The sequence below is a fragment of the Exophiala oligosperma genome (assembly GCF_000835515.1).
Source record: "Exophiala oligosperma strain CBS 72588 unplaced genomic scaffold supercont1.5, whole genome shotgun sequence".
Lineage (NCBI taxonomy): Eukaryota > Fungi > Ascomycota > Eurotiomycetes > Chaetothyriales > Herpotrichiellaceae > Exophiala > Exophiala oligosperma.
Window position 1 is genome coordinate 3,292,712 of NW_015622822.1, and position 22,693 is coordinate 3,315,404.

Below are 22,693 nucleotides of genomic sequence, written 5' to 3' on the forward strand. Positions count from 1 at the left end.
TTCAAGCACTGGATACCCCTGTCAAATTAAGAGTTTGCAAAGACAGGTTCGGGCGACTCCACGAGCAAATGCAACCTTCCACCTTGTCAATTGTAATTTGAATGCTTCGCTCCTGGAGCACCCACTTGCGCAGTAGACGGGCTTCAACTGGCACTCGGACTCTCAGATGCACATGGAGATCAAAAGAAAAAAGTTCGAAAACTTGCCCGATGTGTGGGTATGTGTGCTAGATATAGGGAGGCTGTACTTCCGGAGCAAAAACCTTACAATCCAGCACTCTACCAACACCATCCAGCATGCATTCACCACTGGCAACAATTAAACACAACTGGAGGGCTTTCAGTCCGCATGAGAAGCGAAACATCGTAATTTACATTATCGGTATCATGCTGTGCAAGTTTGGTCTGGAAGCATTTACCGGCTCCATCATTGCCCTGGCTACCAATCGGTACGATTACGATGCTGCCAGGCAAAATACCACGCCAATCACCTTTGAACGCATCGGTCTTCTTACGGGTCTGAATCAATCTTTCCAGTGCGTTGGATCGATTATTATCGCTCCCTTGGTGCGGCGGTTCCCTACCAAGAACGTCTTGGCGGCTGCCATCTTCATTTTCGGACTCTTTTCCGCCATAATACTCATCGTGGATGGGAGTACTGGTGGACGCATCAAACCATCAAACTGGTCACAGACTCATGACGAGGAGGACTTCGCTTATTACGGAGACTACAATACCGACGGCATGATTCCCATCTATTGTTTTACAGGCATAGGTTACGGAATGGTGGAGCTTATTCGAAGGATCACCCCCAGGGACATTGTGGGTGGCGACGTGGAGAAACTACGGTGCATGGATGCAAAAATATCAGAGGCTGGGTTCCGCGGTTGGAGGCTAGCCTAGATCCTGGGGTGTGAGTGTGTCACTGGGCACGTTTGATTGGAACCTGAGCAACCATCCCCCTCTCCAAGGGCATCATGTATCAAGCGCCACCTTATGACCGGAATGATGGGGTAATGGCGTCGTAAAATTTTGGAAAGACCTCGACAACAAACGAGCTCTCTCGTGATAACTATTTTTCGATCATATACCCGTGGACTGTCTCAAGAAAATTTATCACAAGCAAAGTAACGGGGCCAAAAACAAGAGTCTCAGCACGGCATGGGCAGAGATGCCAGAACTTAGCCTTGTATTGGGCAGCAGTCCTGAGGTAAACGGGTTGAAGAAGAATGCGACTGTGGCTCTGAGTCCTGGGGATGCGGTTCATGGACGTTTAGATATCACTTGCAAGAGGAGTTTTCACGTCCGTAGGGCAAGCATCTTCCTTGAAGGTGGCCAAGAATCATCTGTTGTCGTCTTCAGTTTCAACTGACCGGTCATAGGGATTTCGAGGAATTGGATTTCAACTGCTGTGGAAAATGAAATTTTCCTTGACATCACAAAGGCCGAACGAAAAGTACGTATCATAGACGGAGAACATTCCGGTAGAATCCATGATCTGTGTTTAGTAGTACTTACCCTCATTTCCAGTTCCTAAGTCAAACCATAGACATTCCGAATTCCGACATCTGCAACGTCGTGGTGTCAAAGGAAGGATTTCACATGTCCATACCCTTCTATTTTATCGTTTCAAAGAAGATCCCATCCTCGGATCCACAGTCACCAGAGCACTGCTTACAGCTTCCACCCTCCATCGAGCTTGGTGCCGTCATTGTTGACGAGACCGGAAAGCGATTTGCTCAGCCAAGCATATCATATGCATTGAGAGCTAAAGTTTGCTTCGCTGCCAGGACTGACGATGAGACAATGCCACCGGTCGAGTCCTCCTTACCACTCATTCTACGGCCGCGAACAAAAGAATTTCCGCCTACCGATACTATCGACTTCCCCACAGAGTTTAAGTTACAGGTATCAAAATCTGTTCGACGGTCATTGTTTGCTCGAAACCTTGGGACTCTGACCGTGTCTATACAAGAGCCACGGCCACTCATCTACGATGCTTCTTCTATGGGTAGCCTAACGGAGTGTCATGTGGGACTTGAGCTTTTGGCCCTCGATTCGGGAGACGTTCACCAAGCCTTACAGGCAATGGAGATTTCGATACATTCGTGGGTCCGGGTCAAGACGTTCTATTCCGTCAAGTCGTTCTCTCAGCTTCCAAGTCAAACCCTCCTGAGTTCCGATGGAAAGACACGACTGCGAGACGATTTTCTCAAACTCGAGACACGGAATCTTCCTCACGTTTCGTGGAGTTACCAGTATCACTCGGTGGAATCTGGTGGTGACGACGCTAATAACGGGTCGACCACGCAACCCGATAGTGGCTCAAGTTCCTGTTCTGGACCTGCCAGTCCTTCTCAAGCACCCAGCGGAAGATGGACAGCCAGATTTACGCATCCAATCCGCGTCCAAAGCAGGGTTCTACCGACATTTTGCAGTGCTATTGTTGCACGCCTATACACCGTCATTGTCCGCCTAAAGGTTTCCGGGATCAGGAGAGAGTCGTTCAATTTAGAAATCCCTCTTCAAGTAGTCCACGCGTCCTCCAACGATGCTTCGGACGAGGAATATCCTTTCATCAGACCCCTTGAAGAAGACAGAACGTCAATGGATTTCCGGAGAGCGTCGACAACCTCTTGGTTTAGCGATGAGTCCCTCGCAAGTAGCACCCTCTTCCGAAATTTCATCCCATTAATCCTTCTCAGGATCGCGTCGATCAGCCTCCTCACTATCACCCATAAACAGCGTTGTGCAGATGCGACTCTTGCCAAGACGACTCTTTATAGAGAGTCGACTCTTTGCTCCCAGCCCTGGTGGCCGCCAGGAGTCCACAATGGCGTATGAGTAGATGGTAGGCAATCTCTTACCTTCTACCCATTATTCAAGTAGATTCCTTGCTGTTTCACACGTAAAATGTCTTTGCCAGCGGTTCCAAGCATCGAAAACACTATCTCGTACTCTCGACGAAGCGATGAACGTCGTATTAGAGGGGTCAACTGGCGCAGAGTCGGTCGTTAGCCAAACGTCTATAGACGTAATACTTCCTCTGTTGTCTGGGAGCATGGCGACAATTATCTCAAAGTTTCCTCGCCTGGAACACCACCACATTGGCTTTGCGATTACTGTGACGTCGTAATCAAGCTACAGAGGAATGGTTCCACCAACAACCATAGTCGACACCTACAGACCAAGCATCACATTGGCCTACAATCGATTGAGGCCAGTAATGACGGCGTGGACGTAGAGAACGACGAAGATTATGACCATCAAAGTCAAGCATCCTCGACTAACTCCTTACGTCCACCGTCTCAGTTCGCAGCGTTGGATACAACCATCAATATTGATCGATTCCGCCTCCTCTTCCTGCGACTCTTTATTCGGTGCCAAGTCCCATTCTCGATTGTTGAGCGCGACGAGTTCCGAGAGCCTATACTGTATATACAACCAACGATCGAATGTTATTTGGTGGACTCACATTGTACAATAAGTCGATGGGTGGCGGAGGAATTCAAACAGGGCCAGATGGCCTTGATTAAGTTGATGGCGCAGGCAAAATCGAGGGTCCACCTAAGCTTTGATATATGGACTGCACCAACTGGCGCACCAATACTGGATATTTGTGCTCATTTCCTTGATGAAGACCTCCAGTTTCGATATCCTCTTCTGGCACTTCGATTCCTTGCGGGACACCATACTGGAGTGGCCATGGCTGAAATAATTGAAAGTGTAATGGCTCAGTTCGAAATCATCGATAAATGGGGAGTATGCGTCTCAGATAATGCCGACAATAACGACACCACCTGCAAAGCATTAGTTGAAGCTCTCCGACCAAATGAACCCACCACAGCGAGGAGAGCAAGGTGCTCTGGCCATGAGGTGAAACAGGCCGCTAAAGCGTTCATTTATGGCAAGAGTAATGAAGGTTTCATCGCTCAAGCTGAGAGAGTGATGACTCTATCGAATCGCGACCAGATCGCAGTTCAAGAAGAGATGCAACGTTGGCGGCGGCGACGCTCATTTGGAAAGTTCCACAACGTCGTCAAGCATATCAGGAACTCACCAATTCGTCGACAGAAGTTTGAGCGATTGTTGATGGGTTTTATAAGCCCTCAGGTCGATGTTGGAGTTGCTTCAATTCAATCTGGTGTCGATGGTAAGTTATTATATAGAACTTGCGCAACTTGACGAAATCTATCGAGAGGAGTCTTCAACTGAAACTTGACAACGTAACTCGGTGGAACTCAGCCTTTATTTCTTATACAACGTGGCCTGAGACTAAAAGAGGCTCTCGTTGCTTACTTAGCAACTGAGTCAGAGCTCTCGGAACTCGATAAACTTGACGATGACGACTGGGCGCAGTTGCAAGCCATCTACCATGGACTGAAGCCTTTTTGGGAGATCACTGAACGCCTACAGAGTTATGCCACATCAGGCTCTCATGGAGTCGTTTGGGAGGTCCTCCCAGGCCTTGAGATGCTCCTCAGTCATGTTGAAACTAAGAGAGATGAACTTACTCTACAACAGCAAGTTCCACAACCTCAGCGACGTCGCCGCACTAATGCTCCTCCTCGTCCTACAGACGAACAATCGCTCAGTCCAAGTCCGCTGCTGGTGTGTTATCAAAATACTTGGGAAGTCCTTAATAAATATAATAACTTGACAGACAATAATCACGAGATCTATGCCCTGGCCACCCTCCTTAATCCCTGCCTGAAAAAGCAATATTTTATCGCGTCCTGGACAAATACTGCCGCAGACCAGATTCAGCCTATGCTTGCAAAGAACAAGGGTATCTGGGAGTCTATCTACGGCCAAAATGTGCCTACGCCAGTCTCTGAGATAGCTAGGTCATCATTATCGGTATATATGGCCAACATGAGTGCATCTATAGCCAGTTACATCAAAATGACGACTTCGCGCAGTATATCAACACCATGCTTGTTGCTTCCCTGGCCTTCGTCAGTTAGCGTTTGATGCTCTATCAGTGCCTGCAATGTCAACTGAACTTGAGAGAGTCTTCAGTCAGGCCAAGAGGTTCTATACAGACGATCGCAATTATACAGACGATCGCAATCGTCTGTATACTGACTCTTTTGAAGCTTTACAATGTCTAAAGCAATGGTCGCAGCAAAAAGTCTATGACATCATGGATGCGGAGCGGATGAACGATACCCCAGCCAATGGGAGAGCTCTGTTTGCTTAGTAAGGAGTCGACTCGGGAGTCGACTCCTAGCAATATCGAGAAAAGACTAGGAGTCGGACTGGTGGGAGTCGCATCTGCACAACGCTGGTAAAACATGGTCTATTTACCTTCGATCATAGAGTAGTGGCTATAAATCCTTATAGTCTCGTTATTATACGAAATAGAAAAAGCGAGAATCTCCCGATAAAGCTCTTACTCGCGCTTCACAAGCCGAAATAGTTCTATAACCCCTCGAATAGCGAGCGTTATACTATACGCGTTCTATCGATTAGCCACGTCAAGTGCGGCCGTACCGCACTTCACTTCGCTTAAGAAGAAGGGGAAGTATATGTACCATATTCCTATAAAGAAGGAGTTGTTGGGGAGGTCGCTAATGAATGGCTAAAGTTTCTAAAGCTGGGTCTTGGTGAATGCTTCTCGTCGGAAACCGACGGAATAATCAGGTTATGGGCGAGTTTTCGTTAATGGAATAGAGTTGTTTTAGCCTTCGTTGGTGCTTTCAATTAAGCAATTAAGGGCACCGGCACCATATGTCATAAAGATTTCTGCAGAGGGCACGATCAACTGAGAAATTGTCTCGGATAACCCGGGTTTCATTTCTGTTCCGTATCTTACGGAAGGTCGAGCTAAACAGGTCGTCACGAAACAACGAGTCGTTTGGTACAGGCTACGCTTTCTCTAGTAGGGCTCGTTTAAGAGTCTTGCTTTTCTCGTCGACGCCAAAGTCTAATGCATCCATGAAACTCCCTTTACCGCGAGTAGAGCTTCATAACGTGCGTCCTTATAAGGAGCACTCTTCTCCTCCCTAGTCTTTTGGTCACTCGGTGTTGTTGAACTAGGTGCGTGTCATGAACGGGGTTCTGACAAGCATATAAGCTAAGAGGTCCAAATACTGGCATGAATTGCCAGGATTCTAGTCTTTTTAGGCGATCCCTAAGGGACTGTGGACCTCTTCCTGACAGTGCGCCAGACTCGCTATCCGATCGCTTGCGGCGGAGTGAGGCGGAGGATTTCTTTCTCGCCAATAAATAACTCATTTCTCCACTTTCGTAATAGCTAGGGGGGCTATCCTGAGTCCTCTAAGACGATAGTGCCGTCTACGATAGTATAAATGAGTAAACTAAGCACTTTATAAAGTGCTTAATCAATGCCACTCATGGCGACCGAGGGAATCCCGATTGTTCCACCTTTTCACAGAACACCCTGCAAGGGATATCTCAATATTGACTCCTCCCGGAATCCCCAAATTGATGTCACCTGTTACGAACGCCAACTGGCCCGGGCTGACCAGGTGCTTACGTGACCATGAATCGGGAAGGTAGGGCGGTGCCAGGGTACCAGTAGAAAGCTGGCCACGGAGGGACCAATCAAGGGGGAAATCACGTGATCGACTCAGGCTCGGTATGGCTCAGTGCGCTCAGTCCCTGAGCCATACTAAGCCACACTGAGCCATGAGAAGGGGCAGTACTATATAGTCAGGAAGGATCGGCCCATGCCTTGGGGCGATCCGTAGTCAACTTCGTTACCATACTAACACATACCTTTGGACCCTCAGTATACTTGATACAGTTCCTGCCTAAGCAGACATCCCTGTTGCATTGTTCACCGTTGACGCCCCACTTGTCAGTAAATCTGATAGGTCTGACAGCTTCCGAGTTGTCAAGCCTTAACATCCCCCCCACATTTCACGAGCACTCCAATTAAATCATCCGAGTGACAAAGCAGCCAAGGCTTGGCGCCGTTCCGTCCAATTGAGCGTGCCCTTGCAGACCCATTCCTCAAGAAGCTTGGCATTTACGACTTCCTAGGCGGTTCACTTCGTCTCGGAGTTCTTTGATCAAGGTGATGGCTGCCTCAATGGTCTCGGCAGCAGATCTTGCTTTGAGGTGGGGCGCCGCAGTGAAGTTCGGACTGATCAGGACGGTTTGTAATTCACGGATTGCGAGAGCTAACTGTGATCGACGTGCTCGCTCGTCCAACTTATGTCTCTCTTTCTTCACGAAAACTTGAGACGTAAAAATCGTCAAGATATCATAGATCAACTTGACGAAGTGTGCCATCGCGAATGATTTTGTAATTGGATGAGCTCAGGAGCGTTTTACGACGTCTTTCTTGGCCCACCCGCATTCTTCGTGGCTGCTGTGGATTATGAAAAGGCGATCGCAGCCTCTAGGATGACGACACTCGTAAGATTGCATCAGAGACATTCATTGTACTAAATACATAGATGAGCAGGGTTGTCTCTACGATGGCAAATGCATGTGCCCAAGAAGTAGGAAGGTCTTGCTAGTTCTTACGGTAAGACCGAGTCGATACAGCTAGCTATATAAGCCTAACTTACTTCATATCGTCTACGCAATACACAGGTCGACGGAAGAACTCCCCGTTGCAGATCAAGTCTCGTAGTTCAAAAGCATTACTAAAAGCTCCTCTCCTTCTAGCTGGAACTCTTGGAACAGAAGCAATATATACAGAGCGTTGGCATTCTGGTCGCCAATGCTAGCTGGAACTTTACTAGACACATACAGCAGGTTATGCCGAGTGAGGCGATACCAGGTCTTGATTTCCGCCACGCTCATCTTGGCTTTGTCACTGCGCCGATTGTATTGACTCATAAGCACATAGTTGAGATAAACTTGGACCAGTTGGATCCTAAGAGGTAGCACGGGCACAGATTTCGCTTCGTGATTTGTTTACGCTGGCATCTTGAGGTTGCAATGCTTCTAGAGACACTGAGCTGCGTAGAAGTACCAGAGTATATATACTTTGTAAGATAGCAGTATTATGTCTCGTGTATCCAGACAGATCACATCTTTCTCAGGAAACAGAACTTTATACCTACAGTACGATTCAACATGGCATCCTCAGCAACAGCACCATACGAGTGGCTACTCGCCATAATATCGGTGGCATTCATTTTTAGCTCATTCGGCAATGGGGCTAATGATGTGGCCAATTCATACGCAACTTCTGTCGCAGCGCGGACCCTAACCATGGCACAAGCGGGTCTTCTTGCTGTCGCGACCGAGTTTGTGGGCGCAGTTGCACTGGGAGCTCGTGTGACCAGCACGATCAAAAACGGGATCATCACCATCGACCGCTTCGACAATCGTCCTGGCGCCTTGATGTTGGCGATGACTTGTGCAGAGATAGGCAGCGCCGTGTGGCTTATGGTTGCTAGCGGATTGGGCTTGCCAGTCTCGACGACACATACAGTCGTGGGCAGTCTGATAGGAGTCGGCTACGCCTCCCAGTCGGCAATCAAATGGCAGTGGCAGTCTGGCAGCGCTTCCCAAATAGGAGCGTCCTGGGCGATCGCGCCCTGTATTGCTGGCGCCATTTCCGCATTGCTCTACGGAGTGTTGAGGCTATCAGTCCTTGATCGATCGGATCCATTCAAATGGGCCATGCGCCTCATTCCTCTATATCTTGCTTTCACGGCAAGTGTCCTGGCACTGTTTATCGTCATCGAACTACCAACCGCACCATCACTAGAGGAATTCGGCGCCGGAAAAGCTGTTGGGATTATTCTTGGCACTTTTTTCGGCGTATTGGCCATTGCTTTCATATTTTTCAAGCCTTATTTTCATCGCCGCATTGTCCAAAAGGATGCCAGAATCGAGTTCTGGCATATTCCCCTTGGACCTTTGCTTTGGAAAGAAGATCCACCACTTTATTTCCCAGGAAAGGCGAAGAAGGAGGTACGAAACTATTACGCACTTACTTTGGACACCGAAATGAACGCCCAAACTTTGCATACCCCCGGAAATCCGGAAACCCTGGAAACGAACCAGGAAGCTCCCACACATAATGTTGAGAAGGTCTCCCCAGGTCAGTCCGACGCTGTGCCGGTCGAAAGACGTTCTTCGATGATAGTGCGTGTGGAGCTTGGTCCTCACGAGAGATTTCTTGCCCCGGTGAGGCACCTGCCTTGGACACACTATCGACGATGGATTGGCTATATAAAATTCGGCCTCTTTCAGGGTGTCACACGTGAGTGTGTTGCGTATAAGGCTGACACCATGGTGCACTTTCATGCACATGCAAAGAGGAGTGACCTTCGTGTTGAGCATCTGTGGACCTACTGCCAAGTGGCATCAGCAATAATGATGTCCATCGCCCATGGAAGTAACGATGTTGCCAATGCGGTGGGCCCCTGGGTTGCTACCTACCAGACATACGTCAACGGCGTTGTTTCGACACGCTCATCAACACCTGTCTGGATCTTGGTCGTGGCTGGCTTCTTACTCGGAGCAGGATTTTGGGTCTATGGATTTCACGTGGTAAGGTCCTTGGGCAATCGAATCACCCGAATGTCACCCACACGCGGATACTGCGTTGAGCTGGGGGCAGCCATCACCGTTCTCCTTGCCTCCCGGCTCGGACTGCCAGTGAGCACTACACAATGTTTGACGGGTTCGGTATTGGGCGTATCGCTGATGAATTTTGACATGCGCGCGACTAATTGGAAACATATGGGATTTATCTTCCTTGGATGGCTCCTAACGTTGCCCGTTGCCGGTCTAATCTCTGGCCTGCTCTGCGTTATGGCATTGAACTCCCCCAGCTTGTGAAAGGACGTCGGGGTTGAATGGTGCCTTCCTCTGCCAAAGATCTCAGCTACTCAAACGATCACACTCGCATGAACGTGCGACATTAAATTGATATGGCGAAGGCATTGACGAGCACATAACAGAATGGTGGTGTTACGAACCGACCTTCATACGGCCTGCCGGGCAATGACAGGAGGAAGGTCGGGCGACGAAAGCAGCCTCGATGGCAAGGCTGTCTCGGGTCACGTGACGAACCAATGGGGAAACATCACGATGCGGTGATGCACGGGTGCAAGGCCAAGACCATGCATCAATGCATCAACACAGCGCCCAGACCTACCTAGATAGGAAGCACTCATTAATTATATAGACGGGGCGTGTCCTCCTTATGAGGCACGGCCTGTAGTCAACTTCGTTACCATACTAACCCATTCCTTTGGACCCTCAGTATACTTGATAAGAGTTCCTGCCCAAGCAGACATCCCTGTTGCATTGTTCACCGTTGACGCCCCACTTGTCAGTAAACCTGATAGGTCTGACAGCTTCCGAGTTATCAAGCCTTAACAGGTGGCGCGAGGGAGCTCTACATCCGTACTTGCAAGTTCTATTATAATTGAGCCAACGCACTGGAAAGCCTGATTTAAGCCTGTAAGAAGACCGATCCGTTCAAAGGTGATTGGTGCGGCGGAGCGAATGGCAGCATCGTAGTCGTACCGATTGGTAGCAAGGGCGATGATAGAACCGGTGAATGCCTCCAGACCAAACTTGTAAAACATGATCCCAATAATATAGATGATGACATTTCGTTTTTCCAGGGGACTAAAGGCTCCCCAGTTGTGTTTAATTGTTGCTAGTGGTGATTGCATGTTGGAAGGTGCTGAGTAGTGTAAATGTCTGGATTGTGCTGGATTGTGAAATTCTGGCTTCTAAGCCCTACTCTTTATGTCGAGCAAGTGTACCCATCTTGCCACCTTTTTCTTTATCTTTTATGATCTTCATGTGCATTGGAACTGGAATACCCGTTGAAAGTCGTCCACTATGCACGTGGACAATCCAAGAATGCGGCTTTGAAGCTTCTCAATGATACCTTTCAATGGTACTGTTTGCAAGGTAGAATGGATCCGTTGGATCCTAGCATAAAGTATGATTGGAAACTCTCAATTGGTCGCAACCCTCCAACTAGAATAGCTCGCAGCAATTGTGTCTTGGAACGTGGTAAGAAAAAGCCAAGCCTCTGCCAAGGAGCACACGGCCGAGTGGGAGACTCTTTAGTGTCTCCCCAGTCTTACGGTCAAAAGAGTCCAGAGCCAAATAGTGATTGTCCAGGGGCAAAGCATGGTTGCTGTTGTGAGCGCAGGTATGAATCGTGTACTTGTTTTTGTAGTGGTCGGGGTTGAAATATTGAGTTGCTCCCAGGTCCAGCTTTTCGCAACATACAGTCGCAGGCCAAGTTGTAACTCCACGGATTGGGATGCCAAGATGACGGATAGACTTGGCCCTTTCGTATTGCTGTTCGGCACTCAAGATGTGTCAAATTGATCGAACCAAGCCCCAGAAATGACAAAGCCAGGATCTAGCAAGTTTCGAAGGGCCAGTCTCCATCCCAGCCTGATGAGACCACGAAGGAAGACAGACACTCCATGGAGGCGAAGATGAGCCGCCTTCTGTGCTTCCCGGGGACCACGCCATCGAGCAACGGATCACGGCCCCTCTGTGTTGATGGTCTTTCAGGAGTTATCTGCACGCAGCCGCGACAGCAAGCAGCTGAAAATTTGGAGCTCACGTTGACCATTCCTCAGTGCATACTTCGTTTCGGATCAGGGAACCAGAAATGCCTAGAAGGTCCTGATCGGAGATGACGAGGATATCCCCTTCACTGGTAGAGGGGTATTTCCGTATACCTGTGGACTACTATTACTACTTGTGTTTTGTTGTCACCCTAGCACATTTTCTGCAAATTCAAAATGCGAGGTGCGTGGAAGTCCTTCTTTCAGCAATCAACAAACCACACCATATAGCGGGCGACTCAAATTGGGTGCAGGTAGTGCAGTTCGCGGCCGAGAAAGACTGTTCGTATACGGTGATGTCACATGGTAGCACCCACGGAAGGAGCGCGCCGCATGAAAAGCCCATGAATGAACTCTTAAGAGCGAAAATAGGGTGAAGGCTAGGTAGCTATAGTCGTAACCTCGAAAGCTGGGTATCCATTGCGAATAATGAACTTCATTAATCCTATGCTAAGGATCAGCGATCCAGGGCCCATTAGCGGGATCCCAAGCATTGTACAGAAAAGCCCATAGCTTCAACTACAGGCGGCATTGTTGGATGCTGGTTTCGGGTCGGAGAGATTCTCGGCGTCTTGAGTAATGGCCGAAGATTCTTTGCGGAGTCGATCCACTTCTCGCTGAAGTGTAACAATATATTCGATTGCCTTTTCCACCGTAATCGCTCTAGGTGGCCCTTTCTTCTGCATTTCGACCGAATCCATTTGCGGGACTACGCTTTGGAGGGCTCGAATTGCTTGAGAAAGCCGGTCTCTGCGATTTCGTTCGTTTATCGCATGTGTTCTCTGTTTCGAAAATGTGTCGGAGACAAACGATTCTGGATAGTTGAGGCCATGATCGGAGTGGCTTCCGTCCCTGATGCATCCATAGTTTGACTTGACAGCCAGAGAATGGGAGGCAGATTGTGTTGCGGACTTTCCTTGGGCGATATTAGACATCTCAACTGAAGGTAAGTGGATTAGGCTTATCACGTACGAGGTCCAACCTGCTTCGTCCGACCTTTTCTTTCACTCATTAAAGGCAAATATATGCTTTGGGTGACGCTTGAATCATGCGTTGTCTGCTTGAAATAGGTTGGTGTACTTCTCAAACATTATGGGAACAGTAATGCTAAGTTGAAGAAATAAAACTGACCTCTGGGATACACATGACCATTGAGGCACGGAGGAGGGAAGCAAAATGCATGCCAATAGGTTTAGTAGAGCAACAAAATCGAGGCCCTTTCCAAGGCATCGGGTATCGCGTGGGGTGGTGTGTCACCGTCGCCGTTAGATTCGCTGCCTGAAGGACGAGAAACTGGGTGTCACGTGCAGAGAATTCGTGCGAGGCAAAAAGGAGGTGTGTAGAGGAAATACATGAGCGAATAGGACCTTATCGGTGACTAAGTATCAGCCTTTCCCGGGGAACGAGAATCTCCGTGAAAGGCAAGATCAGAGGGATAGATATAGCAAGGGTACTCACAGAAAAAAGTACCGACCGCTTTGACTCTGTTTAGGTTAGCGCCACCATTAGCCGCAAGTCAATATCATGGGGATCCTTATTGGCGGTTACGCCCGATTGCGGCCAGTCGAATTGGGGGTGGCCAAATGCCCGATGGAGACCAGCGCTTCGTCACTGAACCCTCCTGATTCGTTGTTCTTTAACCCACCGTTTGACTTGGGGCAGGGCATTTTGACAGTCTTTTCGAATACGCTGCCTCTAGGCACGGACCAAGAGGCAAGCAAGTACAGAATCCGTGGGTGTGTCAGTTTACAGAAAACACCTAGCAATCATCTGTGGCCCGGGACAAAAGTCTCTCTGCTGACAGGGGACATATTCCGCTCTTGGGGCCTTTTGGTGCCCTGTCAACGCTCTGCGGTGCATCTTTTCTGCCTCTTCGTACTTCTTCTGATCTTGAAGCACCATGGCAAGATTGCCTACACAAGTCAGCGTGTCAAGATGGTCTGCTCCTAATGCGTTCTCAAATCCCGTCAGCGCTTGCCGGCTTATCTCCTCCGCGTCCGCGTACTTTCTTTGGTCCTGAAGCACCGTTGCCAGATTGCTCATACTCCTCAGGGTGTGAGGATGATCTGCTCCTAAGGCCTTTGTGTACCCTACCAGCGCTCGTCGATTTATCTCCTCTGCCTGCTCGTACTTTCCTTGTATTTGAATCACTGTCGCCAGGTTGCTCACGCATATCAGCGTATCCGGTCGATCCAGTCCCAGTGCTCTCTTCATAACCTGCCAGCGCTCGCCGGATAATCTGCTCCGCCGCCTCGTACTTTCCTTGGTCTTGAAGCAGCTTCCCCAGGTCTTTCATTCTCGTCAATGTGGCTGTTCACGGTGTGAGTCCAGATAGAACAAGGAAGCTGTATCAGAATAACTTACACTCGTCTTGGTGGCTCTCCTTGTCGGTAGTCGGACATATCCCATCATTTTGTAGGCAAGAGGTTCGAATGTTCGATTCCATTCTTGCAAGCACCGAAACGAGTGTTTCGTGGCGCAAATGAGAGTTGTTCACTCCTGTTGTTGAAATTGAAAGGACGAGGGCAGACTAAATGCAGCCTCGTAGATAGAGTCACCAAGATTACCTTTTTTTCCTTGGGTCGCTGTCATTCAACCGCAGTCGCCTTTGTATCTGCTATTACCGCCTATAGATAAGGCACGAGGTACAGTCGAACCGATATCTATCAACCACTCCGCAGGCCAAGCGAGTCCACTGGGCGAAGCCCGTAGCATTGTAGAGCGAGCGTCGTTGCCCACGTGAAAGTGAGAAGACCGGCTCTGTCCCAGCGAATCAGGCGTCTTATACGACAAAGTGTTAGACAACGCTTACCCCTGTGGCCGACTGCGGTGGCATTGACGCTGAATATTTTGAGCGAGGACAAACCTGTCCCACACCCAAATCGAGCTCATCATCAAGGGTGACTTTGAATCGGCATGACCCAACTGTGGAGCAGAGAGGGTGTTGGCGGGTCTCCGGCACAGTACGAAGTGATCAGTGAAGCCGCGTGGACAGAGCGTACCACCCCGTAAAGTAAAGATGATTTCTGCTTTGAGTCTAGCGGTCCCATGGCCTGCGGGGGCACATGATACAACTGAGCGCGAATTAGGTGTGTTCAGTGACAAAGCGATAGACTCAACTAGATCCGGTCCATCGACCCCGTCAGTCGTCTGTGACGCAAAATTCATCGAGACATTGGTGAAGGATCCTGTTGTATTGGTCAGCAAAGGAGCAATCCAGAACGTTTCTGATATACCACTTTCTGATCCGCGTTGATTCACGCCGTAGATAGTAAAATGCTACTGACTTGGCATACGCGGGCCATAAGGCGAGCTATTCTTCTTGGTGCTCGGAAGGAGTCTAGCGCTTTGTCACTAAGCGTCCCTAATTGGCTCTATTCAAGTCCCTTCCCCGATGTCAACCCTATATGCTCGATAATGAATGCGGAAGTCTTGTCAAGCAGTGTTTCCCGCCCCGCAGAAATGGATGCTGACAAGAACCAGTCGCAATACGGAGGCGTAGTGGGAAAACATCGCTCGACGTCTGGGCTGAAGCTCTGTAGACGAGGAGGCCTAGATGGATGCAGTCCATGTCGTGTTTGCTCTTGCACGCGTCTGCTTTCCTATGGACGCGGAATCTCAACAACGAATCGATGGGATATATAAGATAAGCTTAGACGGCCACCGAAGCGACGGACGTCAGCGCAGGCACGAAGGCCGAGACACTCCCAATATATATGGGACGCATGTGATGAGGCACTCAGTCATTTCGAAATGTCTGGCCATGGCTCGCTGGACGGCCGATGGGTCTTCGTGATCACCACACTTGCCATCTTCCTTGCCATTTTCCTTCTTACCTTTGTGATCCAACGACGGCAGCGCACCCTCCTCTCCCTGCGCATCGCGAGGGGCGAAGTTGACCTTGAAGCTCTCGGAATCACACGCCTCAACGTTCCTCAAGATGCCCTCGACAAATTGCCGAAATATACTTACATCTCGAAAGCAGAAGGTGTCTCATCCACGCCCGGCAAAGCAGCCACACGTCAAGAACCATTTTTCCAGCCAGCCTGTCCCATCTGCCTCAACGATTTCATCCATAGCGAAACTACCATCCGCGAACTCCCTTGCAACCACATCTTCCACCCCGAATGCATCGACCTCTTTCTCCGCAACAACTCCTCCTTATGCCCCATTTGCAAGAAATCATCCTTACCACCAGGCTACTGTCCCGTCAATGTGACGAATCTGATGGTTCACCGAGAACGACTCACACGACAGATGCGCCAGCAAAACCACGAAGAAACGACAAGTCGGATAGCTGCGGTGGGAACAACTCATGGACCCGTTAGGACACTATCGGCTCTGAGTGCACCTACTGCCATGATTCACAATAGTCGCGTTCACGGTCATGGTGCTTATAACGGAGATATGGAGATGACTGCAGTGATTGGCACGGGTAATCAGAGGACCATGCACCCCAGCCGTTGCACATTGTCATTTATTGGAACATAGGGTAGTCCTCTAAGCAAATAGGCATTGTCTATCTAAGTATCTATATTCTGTTCTACGTCCCTATGCTTCGGGTTAACCATCTAGGATACCTCTGTCTGAAGCAGATGCGAACAAGACACCGAGACAACCGGTTGCATATAACGGGGTCAGCAATGAGAGATTTTATTCATATACACGTTGTCTCCTCCTTCGACTAGCGTGAGCAGACGTAAGCGGTCAAAAACCCCGTCCATATCAGATATCGGAAAGCATTTGCCAATAAACATCACCGCTGCGAGCGTGTCGATAGTTTGAACCGTGGCATTTGGACGAATGATAGGCTGTCACGAAACGGTCATGCGCTTATTCCCTTCCGCCAGCGTAGTCATGACACGTGCGCAAAGTAATGTTATGAACGCTTCTTTATAGAGTCTTCTCGTGATAAGCAGCTCGATTGAGCTCTAGGCCTTGTTAACCACTCCAACTTCGATTTCGAGGATATCCCGGCAGCAGAAATTGGCAGCGTCATTGAGCAAGGCGTTGACTAGCATAAGAATGATCGGAAATTGGATGATGTGTTACGAACTGGCTTGAAGGGTGACTAGCCCTTCCGTTAGAATAATCGTCTTTTGGTCTCGGTTAGTGAAGCTTTCCTAGCTTGCCCTCGGATACGGTTAAGCCTTTGTCATGCCTGAATTGTGATTAGTCAAAACCTGCACAGACGGCTTAGACAGGCCCACCCCCTTTCGAAAATTTTACTTTTTCGTTCCCGTAACTTATGCGAAGATTAGATATAGGTTGTTTACCAGTATATAAAGCGACCCCTCACAATGCATTATTTTAGTTCACGGTTGTCCTAGCAGATGATTCTTGCACGTTGTTCTAATGCTTGCGCGAATCAGCAGTAGCCGTGTATCCAGCACGACGTCACGATCTCTTATAGCTCAGCGTTTTCAACTACCACATATAACGGTCAACATTGATAAATATCGACGCTTCAACGCATCTTCAGCACAAACTCGCAAGGTGGCAGCTAAAAAAGAATGGCATGACGCCTACCCTAATCCTCGCAACCAATCACCCGATGCTATCACTCGGGAAGATTTGCTCGAGCGCTTACAGAAAGACCAAAAGCCCGGCGTCGACTTTCTTCTGGTAGATCTCCGAAAAACAGACTATCAGGTAAGAGCACATCCAGTTCCGAGTACGCCGAGTCTGCTCTGACGGATCAAAGGGAGGGACAGTCAAGGGATCACTAAATATGCCTGCCCAGAGTCTCTACTATTCGCTCCCAACTCTGCTGAACATCTGCCAGCATGCCGGCATTGAATCGGTGATTTTCTACTGTGGTGAGCAGTATCTTGCTAACCTTTAGATGAGCTGGTGACTAATTCGTATTATCCAGGCTCATCCCAGCATCGTGGCAGTCGAGCTGCTGGGTGGTTCGATGATTTAATCAAGGACCGCCAGGTGGTTGGTGTTCGGAGCTTTATATTGCGTGATGGTGTCGGCGGCTGGGCTCGCGCAGGGGAGGAATACACCCGAATGATGGACGAGTACGATGCTCAAATCTGGACTAGCAAACAGATTTGATTTGGCATCTTGTTTTGATCTTGTATGCCGGTGTTTGCTGCATTTAATGGTGAATGAGTGGCTTGTGTAGAACGAGCAAAAGAAACCAATGTGTAAACTTTTTCTTGTGAGCCTCTGCTGTTTAGTGATGAACCTCGAAACATGACGAGTTGAGACGCACGAAGGCATACATTCCAAGCCTTCACGGTTGTCGATACGCAGCCAACCGCACTTTTCGCATGACGGAACGCTGTCAAGCATCCATGATCTGAACAACTTGAGTCATCGATATCAATATTCATTTCGGGGCACCAGCAGTCATGACCATCACCACTAAGAAAACCTTAGTAACTTGAAATTGCCCCAACCTCCATCACATTGAACTCGCTCGATCCAGAACAGTAGCTGTGGGCGTTTGCTGCCGTTTCTCGACCTTCTCATTCATCCTTTGCGATAGTGGCTCTCTCACCTATGCTCTTATAATCGCCATGGTATGTTTCCACCGGTTCCTCCGGGTTTTACGATTTGTCTCTGGAGCAAGCAAGGTAGTGAAGACTCCACAGATCATGAAGAGAGCAAAATTTTCCATACCGATCTTGTTCCTCAGTGGCCCAATTATGGCCTGAGAAATGAGCACCGATCTTTCCCGCAGTGGCCAAGATTGAGGCATGATCAGTCCGAGATCATGGAGAGAGCGCAGCCCTCTACCGGTAAGAGGTCTGAGTTTTGCTTTCGTCAGATGCTTCTGGCTCTAATTCATCCAGCACAGAACCGTTCCTTTTCCGAGATGATACTGAAGAGGTGTCAACAATTTCCAGGGCATCTCTGCCAGCATAATTTAATGGAGACTGTCGAGACTTGCCCAACTCTCCTGCAGCATCAGTCTTATAGTCGCTCTTGTTGGCGAGAGAATCACGTGGGTTTCGTTCTCCAGCATAAGCGGAGCCTTTACCGTAATGATCGCGGCGTGCGCCATGACATGCTTTGGACCTTGCCTTTAATTCCTTGGTTGGGTCCCCTCTGCACATCCCTAAGTGGTTGCCTCTTTCTTGGTCAGCGTGTGGTAACTGCAGGGTGGAGACAAGCATACTAATCTGTGGCTTCATTGTTCGATCTTGGAGTGTGACCATACTTGAAGCTTCCACCATCCAACATACTGTCGCAGTCGGGTGCAGCGTCTGTTGGCCCGACCTTAGTAAAGTATAGTAGAAGCGTGGACGTCGTACCACCCTTATCGTGGTATTTGCCTTGCCATGTCCGATCGGAACTGTCAAAGTGACCGGGAGTTGTGGTCTCCCGCACTTCTCGACGCTTGACGCAGCAGTCATGTCGCAGCCCGGAGGCAAGAACAACGTAGATAGTAAGCATACCTAAGAAATTTCCACGATCGCCAATATTGACATCAGCAGCGACGAGTACTGGATTCTGGTCACAAGCTCGCTGTTCGCTGGTAGCACATTTCTGAGACGGGACTATATCAACAAACGGAGCCTGTGCAGATCTCTGTGGACGTGGGCGTTGGTGGGAAGGGTCTTCGAAGATGACATTGTTCATACTAAGGAGAGAAACGAATATTGTCAAAAGCAAATTCGCTATGAAGTAGAACAAGAAACAAGAAGTCCTGTTAGGACTTACATGGCATGACGCAACAATCCCACAGCTTCCAGGGAAGGCCAGCACATTGAAAATGCCAATTGCAGTCATCTGACCCTTTCTGACTGACCCTGATGGCCGCATCCATAGGGCAATCTCACCGCTGTTTTCAAGAACCAGATCAACTGGATTCTCCTCAGTACTGGGTCGGTGCGACCAACGCAGAGCCGTACGTTGGGACTCGCAATGGTATCTGGCGGTTCGCAATCCTTCAACACCACCACCAGCTTGCGTATCCTTTGGCAGGTGGATGCGTATGTTCACAATTGCAAACCAGTCGTCAGCGCCGCAGGCTTCTACACTGTTCATGGCGGAGGATGAAGACGAAGGCAGATCGAGGTTGATGCCGGGAGGTAATCAGGATCGCCTGTTGGAGTGCGCAGAGGAATTCGTGAAATACACTATCGTGATGAGACCGCACTTCGCTTTGTTCAATGATCGATTCAGCGAACGAAAGTCATTGGTATATGCATGACAAGACCCAGAAAATTTCTGCGCCATCGGGCAAAGATAGGTAGAGCTCGTGTACTTAAGCACGAGGCTCTCTGGAAGAGACTAGATCCGATATGGTGATGAGAAATAGCAGCGGCGCTTCATAGATCCTGCAGGAACCAGAGCGTTTTGAGATGGAAGTGACCGGGATTGCTCAAAATTCATGATAGAATATTTCTATTAGCAAGCATCCGTACTATTGTACAGCAAAGTGTTGTAACATGCAGCACCGCAAGAGAAACACCTCACAATGTGTCTTTCCGATTCATTTTTTCGAACTCCGTTCTATTCGAAGCCTGTAGCGTATGTGCCTATGCACTAGTCGTGCCAGTTCCACCGAACAGCAATCCATTTCACCAAGTAGACAAGGGATATCAGGACCGGCACTTCGATCAATGGCCCCACTGTGGTCGCCAATGCCTCGTCACTGTTAGCACCAAATGTAGCGACGGCCACAGCAATGGCCAGCTCGAAATTGTTGCTGGCTGCGGTAAAACTTTGCGTTGCTGCAAGCTTGTATCCGAAACCCAGGCGTTTTGTGATTAACAAGGTCAGGAAGAAGATGATCACAAAGTAGACGATAAGTGGCGCAGCCACGCGGACGACCGAGACGATTTGATGGACGACTTGCTTGCCCTGGGAGGCGAAAAGGACCAGAACGGTGTAAAGAAGTCCAATCAGTGACCATGGAGCTATCCATTTGAGAAATGTTCGCTCGTACCAAGTGGCATTGACCGCTCGGAGGATGAAACGGGTGGCGATAGCTGCTCCAAGTGGTAATCCGAGGAAGACTCCAACGCTCTTGGCGACCGTGGAATATGAGACTTGAGAGCTTTCACTGTGACTGATGACGTTGACGAAGAGAATTGCTAGTGGTGCGTAGAGAACCATTTGCAGTATGGAGTTAAAAGCGACGAGAATGGCGCAATATTCTTCATCGCCACCTGCGAGACCCGTCCAGATGAGGACCTTGAGAGTTGATCGTCAGCATGAAATCAGATAGGAGGAATGGGATGTTGCAAACTAACCATGGCAATGCAGCGGGCCAAGCCCACGAATATCAGACCATTACGAAGATCAGGCTTGTCCGGCAGAAAGGCCCAAGCCAGACCGAGCTTTCTTGTCAGCATTCGCTGAATGGTATTTGAGAGGATGGAGCATACCATAACGAGTGGTGCAATGATCCAGTTGACAATGACGCTGAATACTAGCTGTACCCATATCTGACGATGCGCAAAGACGCGGTGTAAAGTCTCATATTTCACCTTGCACAAGATGGGATACATCATCACCAATAGACCGACAGCTGTACCAAACGCACATTGCCAGTCAGCAATCGAACTTTAAGACAACATCGTAAAGGAAATAACCATACCTATCGGTACCGAGACATTGACGAATTTGCCTTTCTGCAACGCAGGTCCGACGCTATCGACGAAATTGCCGAGTAAGATGCCAATAACGATGGCTAAAAAGATCCAGAGGACGAGAAGACGGTCTAACCAACCCAGGCCGGCGTAGACTGATTTTTTGTGTGCCATCAGTTGTTGGTCGTGCTGCTTTTCGACATCAGTGCTGGTAGGTGGGCCTTGCATGTGTTGAATCGCCTTGTCGTCGAGACTGGTATCTGAGGTTTCTTGGGGGCCGGCCATTTTTATATAACCAAAAAGGACAATTCGTGGAAATGTAAAACTTGTAATCTGTGCAAATATGAGGTGGAACGTCAAGAGACTTGTAGACGTGATAGATGTGAGAGTAGAAGGGCACTTCTTGAAATGCTTTATGTATCATGCGTATACTGGGAAAAAATGAAGAAGGAAGCTTTTAGAAAGCAACACTAGAAGAGCTGTCAACGTACTGGGCAGTGAGCCGACGAATGAAATTTCGTCGAGGACTAAGTGCTTTCACCAATGAGAAGCCCCCAATGAGTCAGTGCTCTCACGGAAGTCGCTGGTTGCTCAGTCATTCTCTGCCAATGAAATCACATTGATGACAATACGAAGGTACAGCTTGACTATCGACAGCGTTTCCTGTGTTTTTCCATGCCGCACATTTACTAATCTCTTTCAAGAGACTAGGCAGTTCTGAGTGTTATTCTCTTTCCATCTACCAGAACTTGTGATTGAAAGCATTCGCAGCCACTTCCTTTCATTCCTTCAGCTGAAAGTATCGCGAAGAGTGGGGAAACTGAGGAATGTTGGACTTTGTAGCTCAAGGTTGTACTTAGCTCTCAGAACGAACAACTGATGTTAAAACGCATTTGGCAATCATCTGTGGTTCCATACAATGTTCGATCCGCTGTAAGTCGACGTGGTCCGCTCTCAGGGCCTTCTCGTCCCCTCTCAACGTTCTTTGATATAGCTGGTCTGCCTGTTCGTACTTCCCTTGGTCTTGAAGCATCGTCACTAGATTGCTCGTGCATGTCAGCGCGTCAGGATGATCTGCTCCCAATGTTTTCTCGAATGCTGCCAGCGCTTGCCGGCTCATCTCCTCCGCCTGAGCGTGCTTTGCTTCATCTTGGAGAACCGTTGCCAGATTGCTCATGCTCCTCAGGGTGTGAGGATGATCTGCTCCCAAGGCCTTGGTATACCCTGCTAGCGCTCGCCGATTTACCTCCTCTGCCTGCACATACCTTCCTTGAAGTTGAATCACCGTCGCCAGGTTGCTCACGCACATCAGCGTTTCCGGTTGATAATACCCCAGTGCTTCCTCATGATTTTTCAGCGCTTGCCAGCTAATCTGCTCCGCGTCTTCGTACTTTCCTTGGTGTTGAAGCACCTGCCCTAGATCTCTCATCGTCTTCAAAGTGACTTGTCGCAGCGTGAGTCCAGATAGAACGAGAAAAGTTGTATCAGAATGACTTACGCTCATGTCTCTCGCCATTAGTTGTCGGGTAGATCCCATCACACCGTCCACAACAGCTTCGATTATGTAATTTCATTGTTGCGAGCGCCGGAAGGAGTA

At 48.9% G+C, this 22,693-nt stretch overlaps 6 protein-coding genes across 6 annotated transcripts; 2 read left to right on the top strand and 4 right to left on the bottom strand.

Annotated features, from left to right (window-relative positions):
* Positions 1-296: 296 nt before the first annotated feature.
* Positions 297-902, top strand: PV06_06466 (uncharacterized protein; the record flags this gene model as incomplete). Its single annotated transcript, XM_016407589.1, has 1 exon — positions 297-902. One exon carries the CDS (start codon positions 297-299, stop codon positions 900-902), a length of 606 nt encoding a protein of 201 aa, XP_016263193.1.
* A 699-nt stretch (positions 903-1,601) lies between these two features.
* Positions 1,602-2,843, top strand: PV06_06467 (uncharacterized protein; the record flags this gene model as incomplete). The annotated part of the gene is made up of 1 exon (XM_016407590.1): positions 1,602-2,843. The coding sequence occupies one exon, from the start codon at positions 1,602-1,604 to the stop codon at positions 2,841-2,843; it is 1,242 nt and encodes a 413-aa protein (XP_016263194.1).
* A 7,472-nt stretch (positions 2,844-10,315) lies between these two features.
* On the bottom strand, positions 10,316-10,621 carry PV06_06468 (uncharacterized protein; the record flags this gene model as incomplete). Its single annotated transcript, XM_016407591.1, has 1 exon — positions 10,316-10,621. The coding sequence occupies one exon, from the start codon at positions 10,619-10,621 to the stop codon at positions 10,316-10,318; it is 306 nt and encodes a 101-aa protein (XP_016263195.1).
* A 1,436-nt stretch (positions 10,622-12,057) lies between these two features.
* Positions 12,058-13,988, bottom strand: PV06_06469 (uncharacterized protein; the record flags this gene model as incomplete). Its single annotated transcript, XM_016407592.1, has 4 exons — positions 12,058-12,482; positions 13,345-13,498; positions 13,548-13,852; positions 13,907-13,988. 4 exons carry the CDS (start codon positions 13,986-13,988, stop codon positions 12,058-12,060), a joined length of 966 nt encoding a protein of 321 aa, XP_016263196.1.
* Positions 13,989-18,288: 4,300 nt separating this feature from the next.
* On the bottom strand, positions 18,289-19,546 carry PV06_06470 (uncharacterized protein; the record flags this gene model as incomplete). The annotated part of the gene is made up of 2 exons (XM_016407593.1): positions 18,289-18,628; positions 18,717-19,546. The coding sequence occupies 2 exons, from the start codon at positions 19,544-19,546 to the stop codon at positions 18,289-18,291; spliced, it is 1,170 nt and encodes a 389-aa protein (XP_016263197.1).
* A 501-nt stretch (positions 19,547-20,047) lies between these two features.
* PV06_06471 (arsenical-resistance protein) lies at positions 20,048-21,381 on the bottom strand (the record flags this gene model as incomplete). The annotated part of the gene is made up of 4 exons (XM_016407594.1): positions 20,048-20,698; positions 20,758-20,844; positions 20,893-21,035; positions 21,105-21,381. 4 exons carry the CDS (start codon positions 21,379-21,381, stop codon positions 20,048-20,050), a joined length of 1,158 nt encoding a protein of 385 aa, XP_016263198.1.
* Positions 21,382-22,693: the final 1,312 nt, after the last annotated feature.